This window comes from Morone saxatilis, unplaced genomic scaffold, assembly GCF_004916995.1.
Source record: "Morone saxatilis isolate NCDOM2014 unplaced genomic scaffold, NCSU_SB_2.0 Contig18, whole genome shotgun sequence".
Lineage (NCBI taxonomy): Eukaryota > Metazoa > Chordata > Actinopteri > Moronidae > Morone > Morone saxatilis.
The window spans coordinates 14,193,742-14,204,239 of NW_023339740.1; the positions used below are offsets into that span (position 1 = coordinate 14,193,742).

Below are 10,498 nucleotides of genomic sequence, written 5' to 3' on the forward strand. Positions count from 1 at the left end.
GTCTCTGTCTCTACCACCAGGGAACCGGGCAGGGAATGCCAATCCATATGCCGAATTCATACTTCCTGTACTGTTCTTACACCCCACTGACTGAGATAAATAGCAACAGAGAGCTGGGGGTGCTATGAGTCCTTGTACCAGTTTTCATAGGCGCCTCCTCCTCTTCCCCCTCTTTATGGAGTTTGTTTATGCAACATGCTGATATAGAAAGCCATGACTGATAGCAACAACTGCACAGCTTAAGGAAGACTGAATCAGAGTTTTATTTCGGGGGACTATTGAATTTTATGTATTGGGCCTTGCTACAATCAGACATATCTGGAATAAGAAACTCAGGACCTACCTTGCATGAAGTCTATTCTGCACCACTGAGAATGTGAAAGAATTTAAATGCCGTTATGATTGTGATTGTGTGAAAGCAAACATGTTGATTAGAATATGATAGCAAATAATGTATTTTAATTTCTCACCTTCTCTCATTGAGTCCCAATGGTCGAAATACATTTTATTTTATGTCCACTCTGCTCATTTACACATACACAAGTCGTCCAAGTCACAACAACAAAATACCACAGAATCAAAACACTGATAATATATCATATAGTGCAGAACCACAGTATGACTACTACTCTCAAAGGTAAGGTTACAGTGACAGAATGGCCACAGTAGTTTTTTCAAACAGGCGTAACAACAAATAAAATGACCTCTACTAACTTAGTTGGACTTTATTATGGCCACCTCACCTCACCACCGTATTTGAATGTGTATCATATTCTTCTTTCTGAATGATAACTTATAGTAATACAGTGTAATCTTTGTGCTCATGGTGACACTAAGTCTATTTTGAAAATAAACATACAACTCAATTTCTTTTCAAATGAAGTTCAGTATTAGGACACAGAGCAGAGCAGGAGGGTGTGTTTGTGCCTGCTGCCTCACTCTGTGGTGGAAATTCGTGCCACTGTGCAAACCCTGCCCAGTTAGCCCCACAACCCTATGTGAAATGTGACACAACCCTGGGTTCTCCTTTAAGGCATGCCTTTTCTGTCTGTGTGCATTACATTGTGTGTGTGAACACTTTCTGTTTGTGTGTGTGTGTGTTAGTGGGTGCTTATGGGTGGGGGTCAGGCCTCCATTTTTACCAGGACGTCTGCAGCAGCTGTCCACTGACATGCCAGAGGGAGTGTCACAGTGGTGATACAGGGGTTCAGAAGAGAACTGAGGCGTTTGATCAAGGAAGGTTTACTCTAACCGTCTCCGGCCTGTCGAGGACCTGCAGCCCCACCATGGCGGATCAGTACCAGTACAACACCAACGAGGAGAAGATTGTAAAGGACAGCCACACCAAGGAGATCGATCTAATTAACAGAGACCCCAAGCAGATCAATGAGGACGTGGTGAAGGTTTGTGCAGCATGGAAACAGCACCCTGTCACAGAAAGGATTGGGAATGGTACCCCTGTCTTGGCATGTGTGGAAGCATGTGGAGAGAAAAAAAAAGAATAAAGTGGCTTACAGTAACAATGACGGGAGAACAGGTTATTATACTGTCTGGAAAATCCCTAAATAGACCAAGAGCTATTCCTGTTGCCTGCGCAGAACATGAAGTTTATTTTGGGAATTGGGTAGAAGAGCGTGAAACTGATACACTGGAGTTGACTGCTGTTTATCCTGTGATTGTTGCCATGTTATTACCACAAAATATTTTTTGTAAGGACCGGGCCAGATATACTTTGAGATTATATTTTGTTTTACTGGAAGGTATTTGTGTAAACATGGTCAATGAAGATAATAAATCACGAGTTATGAGTAGAGCATATGTTTAGTGCCTGCATGGCTCAGTTTGCAATGATTTACATGTCTGCTCATGTCTGTTCAGACAACAAAAAGTTGATAAAGATGATGCATCTTTAAACTGAACAGTTTGTTAACCTTACTTGCAATAGTCTGGTCAAGAACCTACAGTAAGTGATGAATAAGCACTTATATTTCTAATCCATAAAATGTCTGGTCCCTAATTTAAAGTGGATCAATAAAATCTATTGAAAGAGTGTCTCTAATTAGTCAGGGAATCTTATCTTCTGTGTAATCAGATTCATCAACTTTGGAACACACTGTCAGCTATTGTTTCTAAAGGACATTCGTTGTTCCTTTGCTGAATTTGACTCTAGCAATCCCTAAAAGAGGCCTTGCAGAGAAAATATAAAACAGAGCATGTCCAGCCATTCATTCAGTGGATGATCTCAGGCTGCTATCTCTGTGGGAAGTGGACAGCGGACTTGTTACTTCCCATACTGATCCTTTCTAGTGGTCTGGAAGAAAAGGTTTTAGCTGTGTGCGGTGCGTTTGCCTGCCACGATTACAGACAAGTTAATTAACATTTTATAGCTGAGTTTCATCTCAGAATAAGACACGGCCAAAAGACCAGGTGGCACATACTGAAAACAAATTCGACCATTGTACAGTTGCTCTCATGCATTTTACATGAGGGGAACTTCAGTTACAAAAAAATGTGTTGGAATAGAGCTTTTAGACGGATTTGGTTTGAGCATTAAAAGCCACTCCATAACTTTTCCTGTCTGCCACTACATTGAAGGTTTTCTATGAAGTGCAAAAATTGGTTTCTCTGCATAATTTTGACCCAAACACTCTACAGCTTTCATAATTATAATCTTTACACTCAACATGTGCATATTACTTTGAACCCACAGAGGTCTGGTGAAGGGAGATGGATAAAAGCAAAGCAGGCTCAGGGATGTGTATTAATGAAAGCCTCTTTTATATTTCTTATTAGGTGGAGTTTGAGGATGTCATTGCAGAGCCTGACGGTACACACAGCCTGGATGGTGTGTGGAAGCTCAGCTACACCACCTTCACGGTGTCCAAGTACTGGTGCTACCGCATCTTGTCTGCTGTCTTCGGAATCCCTGTAGCTCTCCTTTGGGGCTTCCTGTTTGCATGCATCTCCTTCTGCCACATCTGGGCTGTGGTTCCCTGCATCAAGAGCTGTCTGATTGAGTCACAGTGCATCAGCCGCATCTACTCTCTCTGCATTCAGACCTTCTGCGATCCCTTCTTTGAAGCCCTTGGCAAGATCTTCAGCAGTGTGCGCGTTGCACTGCGCAAAGAAGTCTAAGTACTCACACAATAGTGTTTATAATATGATCGGAAGAAGTGCGGTACCTTTTTATACACCAGAAGATCTGTCCTGGCATCTCGCTTACTCCCTGATACTCCTCCTCCCTCCCTCCCTCCCTCACATGCTGCTCCCCACCCTCAAGTTCCCTGCTCTGAGTCCTGACATACCCGCTGTGCCTTTTGCCACCAGAAGCTCTGTGACAGCTGCAGCAGGCAGTGTGGTTCTGTGACAGCTCTGGCACTCCTGGAGGGCTCAGTGCTCCTCACTGGGGGAGAAGAGGGCCGCTTGCCATGAGAATTTATTAAGCAAAGACAGAAGCTACTCATTCACAACAAATGAAACAAACTCCCCACCACTGCTGCACCTGCGGAAAGTGCTGCATGTATGCATTACATTTGGCCATTCTTAAAAGTTATATTGATGCTGTATGTTGCTGTGCCTGCCATTGTTTAATTTTACACTGACTGAATTGAATTAGAGAAATATATGTAACATTATTATAAAAACTCTAACCAAAAGATAGGAATTGAAAATGTTTTCTCTACATAATTATTTTGTCCGATTTCTTTATAGTTTGTAAAAAGGTATTCTGATATCTTTCCCGTCTTAATTTGTGATGACTCTACAGTGACTAACAAACTGTTTGGAGACTTGCAGATGTATGAAATATGTTTGGAACCAACCATGCAGAAAATCTACTCTCTTTTATCGAAGCATGATGAGTGGAATATTAAACTTGCTTATTTGCGTATTTTAGTCAAGTATGTGTAAACAAGTATGGACATAACTACTGATGCAGTAAAGTAAAAACCTGTAATGTTCCATAGCATTATTTTGATTAGAAAAGAAGATATATGTATAAAAGTATAATTTGCTTTGCTGCTATTGTGCAAACAGGCTGAAAATGTACAATTAATGATCGTGTCCTTATAATAGAAGTATATTGCATCACCGGTTCAATGTTTGATTGAAAGTATAGTATGTGTATTGTTTCGAATCATTCTGAGAGGCTTAAAGAAATACATTTTTAAGATTCACCAAACATCCTAACCATGTATTAGTGATATTTTTGATAACTTCTATCACTACATGTTTCTGTTAATATGCTTCTCTTCTGTGTCTGAGATTCATTATTGATGTTTCTTTGTTCATAACCTCAGTGTGTTTCTACTTGTCGATTCTTTGCAGTCCTGTATTGTGCTAGACAACGCACACATTTTATATGAGCATAAACAACACACTGTGATAAAGCATTATCCTGATTAATGGATTGTATAAACCAGTGTAATTAATGAGCAAGAGTAATGTATTAGACAAAACTGTAGAGAGACATTAAGTATGTAGATTACATAAATATGTTTGGTGTAACCAAAATACAAAAAATTCTCCACAAATACAGATCTCATGATTTTATTTATGCATTTATTTATATATTTGCCTTCTGCAAATGATTAATTGAACTTATATAATTACAGACATACTGTTCACATAAACTGCCCTCCAAACTTATTGGCATCTTTGAGGATGGAACAATTACTTACAATCTTTCATCATGAAATTCATTTCAAAGGGGTTTGATGCGTTCTGTTAAGTCTTAATTGCATTGTTCACATTATTAAGGCTACAGGAGAAGTATACTCCTCCTAAATATAACAGAAAAATAAAACAATGCAGTATACAGTGGCAGTGCAATTATATTACTGAAAAAGTATAATTTGGCACTTCATTAATGAATCCTGTTATCCAACAATAGTAAAATCAAAGCAGTTGTATCATGCAGTTGAATATTCCTGCAATAACTAATCTGTATAAAGCTTGTATTGAGAGTGATCTGTAATAATCTTTAGTTTTTGATGTTGTGCTTTGTTACGTTATATTGTCAGTACAGTTCAAGGTGGGAGAGAGATGTCAAAATGAGCTGAATAATAGAGTTGAAAGCTGAATCAATACCTGTCTTATAGTGTCTCAACTAAAACTGAACATTATAGACTTCACATGGTTAGTATTCATTGTAGAGATATTGGGTTGCATTGTTTCATTGTGCAGCTTTTTTTATATTAAGGCCACTCCTCATTTTTGGCAATGATAATTGATGTGCTATAATTAAAATAACACATCCTAGAGGGCTTAAATACTTGACACATTTACATAGAATATAAATACAACTGACTAAACAACAGCCTTAGACTTAGCTTTGCAACAATAAATGCGAGTGTACCTTTGTCGTCTCTTCCTGCAGAATAATGCACCATGTCACTCAGCAATTGTTGCCTCAAGACACCTCCACAAACATGAGTCACTTTAGTTCACTCCAGTGGTCAGCACAGTCCCCACATCTCAACACAATAATGCATTTTGGGACTGAGGTAAACAGGATGTTAAAAGTTTCGATGTGCAGCCAAAAAATTGAAGGAACTCAAGGTCGTTATTGATTCAGCACGGACAAACATCCCTCTAGAATATTTCCATCAACCAAGCCAAGGATTTTTCATTTCAGGACACAAAGGGAGCTCTAATGAGTATTAGCTAGGTGTAAATAATAAAGTCAGTGCATATTCGCTGCTTTCTTTCTTTATTTCTTTTTTAAACTTTAAAAACCTTTACCAGTGACAGCCATGACATCTCACATCTAACAATATCTCAAGTAACAGTTTACATGTATGCAACCCACTGCAAATGTAACAAAGTGAACAACATCATACACAATATATATAACAGGTGAGCAATTTCATCATAACACAGACAAACAAGATCCATAAGCTTTGCTGGTGACAACAACTGAATCTATAGGTGGCTTACAAAAATCACTGATTCAAATATTCTCTTCTTCTTCATTTACTTTGTCTGCACTGCAAATATGTAAATATATATTCTGTACATCTAAAACAAAAGGATTCAGGTGATAGCTTAGCTTGGTCCATGATTATCTAGTAAGGTTTTATGAACAAAATAATATTCTGTAAATTTTTTCTGTTTCACAATTCCATTTACATTTTACACGGTGAAGTACTGAAAATAAAAGATTAAGACTTTCGTTGTTTGTCCCTTATAGGCTTGAACAGCAAGCCTCAGGGCGAGAGGAATCAGAAGGAGGTGAACTGATATTTTATGGCCGACAGCGTGTGATGAAAGGCATGGTGGGCAGCTTGAGAAAGGGGAGGGAGGGCGGGTGCTTATGTGGTGGAAGTCTGTGTGATGCTCCTCTGACTGCTAGTGCTCTTAATGGCAAAGGTTGAGGAGTTGCTCTTGTGACTAGAGTCAAAGTCACGCTCACAGCGGCACTGGGATGACTTGAGGTAGCGAGTAGAACAGCACAGAAAGTTCTGCCTAAGATCCTGGAACAGATGCCCGGCGAAGCACATGTAGATCCAGGGGTTACAGCAGCTGTTGAGGCTGGCCAGCAGCATGGAGATGATGAAGGGCATGGCTGCAGGAGATGAGACAGAGAGTTAGTGTGCTGTGACAACAAAAAATTAAACAGCAGCTTTTTTTTCTCTGTGAAAGTTAAGGTGATAGTGGCAGGCTGAAAGTTTATTTGGTTGTACACTTGGTGATGTTGGATGATCAGTCGGTCCATCACTTTGGTCAGACTGCGATATCTCAAATTATCTAATAGTCTGAATAGCCATGAATTTTGGCACACATATCCCCAGAGGATGAATCTTAATACATTTGGCAATAATCTGACTTTTCATCCAGCGTTTTGTGGTTTTTAATTAATTTTCTTGATAAATACTAAATAGACTGCCTTGAAATGTGGTAGAGAAATTCATATCCACCATTGGGATGAACTTTAGTAATTCTCTACATTTAATCAATCAGAATTATCAAGTAAAATATTTAAATTGTCCAATACTTTAGTTTATTATTATTATTATTAAATACTTTGTATTTAGAGCTAATTATCAAATGTAAGAATTCCAACACACTAAAGTTAGCTGCGTTGCAAGCATGTTAGCGTGATAACGTTAGCTCAGCATGCTAGCAGTTAGTACAACCTCACAGAGCAGCTAGCATTGCTGTACACTCATATCGTTTTTTTTCCTTTCACACATTTGTTATTTTCTGCCAAAGCTCAAGTTCAATTAGAAGTTTTAACCGTACAGTTACAACTGTATAATTGAATATATAGCCGGAGAGATTTTCAGTACGTTAAATCAGAGGAAGGAAAGAGTTTTATAATACTTGCAGCTCAAAAGTGAGAAATAACACAAAATAATTTAAATGGTGACCCGTTAAAACAAGCACAAATAACACAAAGTAAATTCCTGAAAAAACACCATGGACAGCGAGGCAGAAATGTTCCTCACACAACGTTGCGGTGAGATACATCACGACAAGTAACCTGCAGTGGCACGCTGGATGACATTTACGCTATGTCAACTCCACCATCCAACTGACATTTGGCAAATGAGTTTCGGATTCATGTAATTGGCTCGTATCCCGTATTTAACCTCTTCTTACTGATTGCTAATCTTTCTCTCAGCCTGCCTGTGCTCCCGCTATTCTCATGTTGTCTCTAATGACAGTCCCTGAGCTCAAACGAAAATTGTTCAGCGCAAATGATCTCTGGAAGGGCACGAAAGTCACACACAAGATTAATAAGAATTGATCATCAGCCATTAAGGGTTTGATTTATGAGACTAAAACACGAGTTTAACTGAGTGTAGATCATTTAATTACCCTTCTGTGTCAAAGGTTTTATAATCTACTTTTGATTAAGTGCTGCATTGTAATCTTTCTGATGCACAAATGAAAATGACAGAAGATTGTAGTAAATAATGAAACTGCAATACAAAAATGCAAGAAAGTGTTAATTCATCAGCTGATACGACACAACTATACAACAAACTTTACAATCCCTGTGTCAGCTTCTTCTAATATAGACTATAATGCTGCTGACGTGGATGAAGGAATACACTGGAGACAATGCAGAAATACCAACTGGTGGTTATCAAGCATTCTTATCAGGGTGGATAAGAACAGAGCCTGGATCTAATTTGAATAATAGGGCGAACTATGAAAGAGTCTTTAGTGAATTAGCTCACGGTGTCTCTCACAAGAGAATGATAAATCACACAGTGAATGAAAAGGAAGAACAATCATCCCCTGGGTGGCACATCTGTCTCATTGTCAGAGCTCACACTGGGCAGCCCAAAAGACTCTTCTGTGATCCATTAATGAGAACTCTTTAATACTGATTCTGGTTCCCTAAAGGAAACAAGCATTAGCAGTAATCTACTTTTAACTTTTTACATTAAGTGATATTTAAGTTAAATTGCTCTGAGTGTTCTTTTATGACATCACTTTGCTTTTCTCACTGCTTTTAAAGTGACTATATAGGAACTGACCTTTATAAAAAAAAAAATGAACACTTGGCGAGGGAACACTGGGCTTTGTGTCCATCAAGCACTTAATGCAAATCGATGGCACACAGAGTGTGAGTCAGCGTCCGAGGGCACCAGACTCAGCAGGGGGAGATGTTTGTGCTTACAGATTTTTTGGGAGCTTGTGTGAGTGTCTGAGTCAGGGTTTCACCTTAAGGTGTTTTTGTCTCCACATAATGAAATCTGTCTAGCTGTTAAATGTGAAATCACAGTGATGTCACTCTCACAAAGCTTAAAGGAATGGGGCATTTGACCGTCTCCTGACATTTCCAAAAACTGTATTGATAAGCGTAATGGGGTGATAAAACTGGTAAACTTCCTATCTGCGAAAGGTCCTGGCTCCTTCACAGTAAATCCAACTTGGAAATTGTATTTAATCTAATATCTCAGTCGTTTTGGTGGAACTTTGAGGGATGATGCAATTTGGCCCTTTTTTCATGCATCTAAAAAATTACACTGGTTGGCTTGAACGTATCTGTGTGCTACACCACTGGTCCAAATTTAACTAAATGAATAGTTCATCATTTTGGGAAATATGCTTATTCGCTTTCTTGATGAGAATTTGTTAATGAGATTGAAAGCACATCTGTAGAACAAATATGACGCTTCAGCCAGCCATCTGGATGGACCTGTACTTGTATACTTCCGACCACTCAAAGCCATTCACCCTTTCATACATATTCACACACTGATGCTATGCATCGGGAGCGAATTTGGGGTTCAGTATCTTGCTCAAGGATACTTCGACATGTGGCAGGAGGAGGCCGGGATCGAACCCAACAACCTTCCGAATGGGGGGGATGACCCCGCTCTGCCTCTGAGCCACAGAGGCCCCCCATCTGTTAGCTTAGCTTGGCATATTCCGTTTCTTTAATCTGTACAAAACTGTTTGTGTAACAATGATAATTTGCCATTTTATGTGGGGGCTTTGTGCTAGACTGTTTCTTAGTCAGGCAGCTAGCTTCTTATCTAACTCTTGACAAGCTAGTGAATAAGCATATTTTCCCAAAATGTCAAACTATGAACTTGGACAAATTGTGCATCTGGTTGTTTATTCTCTCATGGGATTTCTGAATCATCAGCCGAAGAGATGATTACTTTAACAATGGGCCAGGGTGTAGAAAGTGTGGGAGTCTGCATATAGATTCAGACAAAGAAACTGCTGCTTGTAAATCTTGTTTCTGCTAAGAGTGGCCTTTTAAAGACAGACAGCAACCTGTAAGTAGTAAAACTCCATTTATGTTGAAGAGTCAGTTTAATTGATGGTGAAAATGGAACAAATAGATGTCTTTATCAGGTGAAGCTCAGAGGAAACTGTGTTAATCATTTATTGCCCCGCAGAAAAATGTCCACCAGTGAAAATAATCAATTTTCATGCCTGTTCTGGAGAAATTCCATGTTAAAATAATAAAGGTGGTTATATGGAGGGCTCTCTGTTCTGTTTCTAGCCATACTTTGCTGTAAGTATGACTCTAATGGACACTTTATCTATACAAACACACAGGTGACACTCCGGCCTATCTTTTGTACACAAACATTGGCACGTGTCACTGCCAATTCTAGCCTTTCTGAGTGCTGTTCACGTGGAGGAAAGCTAGCAGACATCAGCCTCCTCCCTGCACTGATCCAAGCTCTGCAACAGAAAATGAATGAATTTCTTTCTTTTCCATTTCCAAAGGCAGGAGCACATTTGCTGCTCTGTTCTGGCTACTGTAACTTTATCTTCATAAGATGTACAGTAGCGTCAGACAATACTGCCCTGTCATCGGTGCAATATGCTTCCTCTGTGTTGAAGAACTGGATGACAGCTAGGTGTATTGTGCAACAGTTAAGCTCCAACGTGAAGATAGCCGGCGTGAACAATGCAACTTGAGGAGGATGACAGCGATATACAAGCTGGAACCTTTTACACAAACACACAAGAGCAAAACAAAACAAAAAAAGAGCAGAGGCCTGAAACTCTCTGTTCTGAT

General features: G+C 39.3%; 2 protein-coding genes across 2 annotated transcripts in view; one reads left to right on the plus strand and one right to left on the minus strand.

Annotated features, from left to right (window-relative positions):
• Window positions 1-1,071: 1,071 nt before the first annotated feature.
• On the plus strand, window positions 1,072-4,371 carry cav3 (caveolin 3). The gene is made up of 2 exons (XM_035661586.1): window positions 1,072-1,403; window positions 2,794-4,371. Exons 1-2 carry the CDS (start codon window positions 1,287-1,289, stop codon window positions 3,133-3,135), a joined length of 459 nt encoding a protein of 152 aa, XP_035517479.1. The 5' UTR covers window positions 1,072-1,286; the 3' UTR covers window positions 3,136-4,371.
• oxtr (oxytocin receptor) overlaps window positions 3,661-10,498 on the minus strand; it is a 9,653-nt gene continuing 2,815 nt past the window's right edge. Inside the window, exon 2 of the mRNA XM_035661585.1 lies at window positions 3,661-6,565. Coding sequence (XP_035517478.1) covers window positions 6,312-6,565 — 254 coding nt within the window. The 3' untranslated portion in view covers window positions 3,661-6,311. The remainder of the gene's footprint in view (window positions 6,566-10,498) is intronic.

Bases quoted from the DNA above. Each gene is read 5' to 3' on its own strand.
- cav3 (XM_035661586.1), top strand. From the start codon at position 1,287: ATGGCGGATCAGTACCAGTACAACACCAACGAGGAGAAGATTGTAAAG. The intron at 1,404-2,793 runs GTTTGTGCAGCA...ATTTCTTATTAG, and splicing joins TCAATGAGGACGTGGTGAAG to GTGGAGTTTGAGGATGTCAT.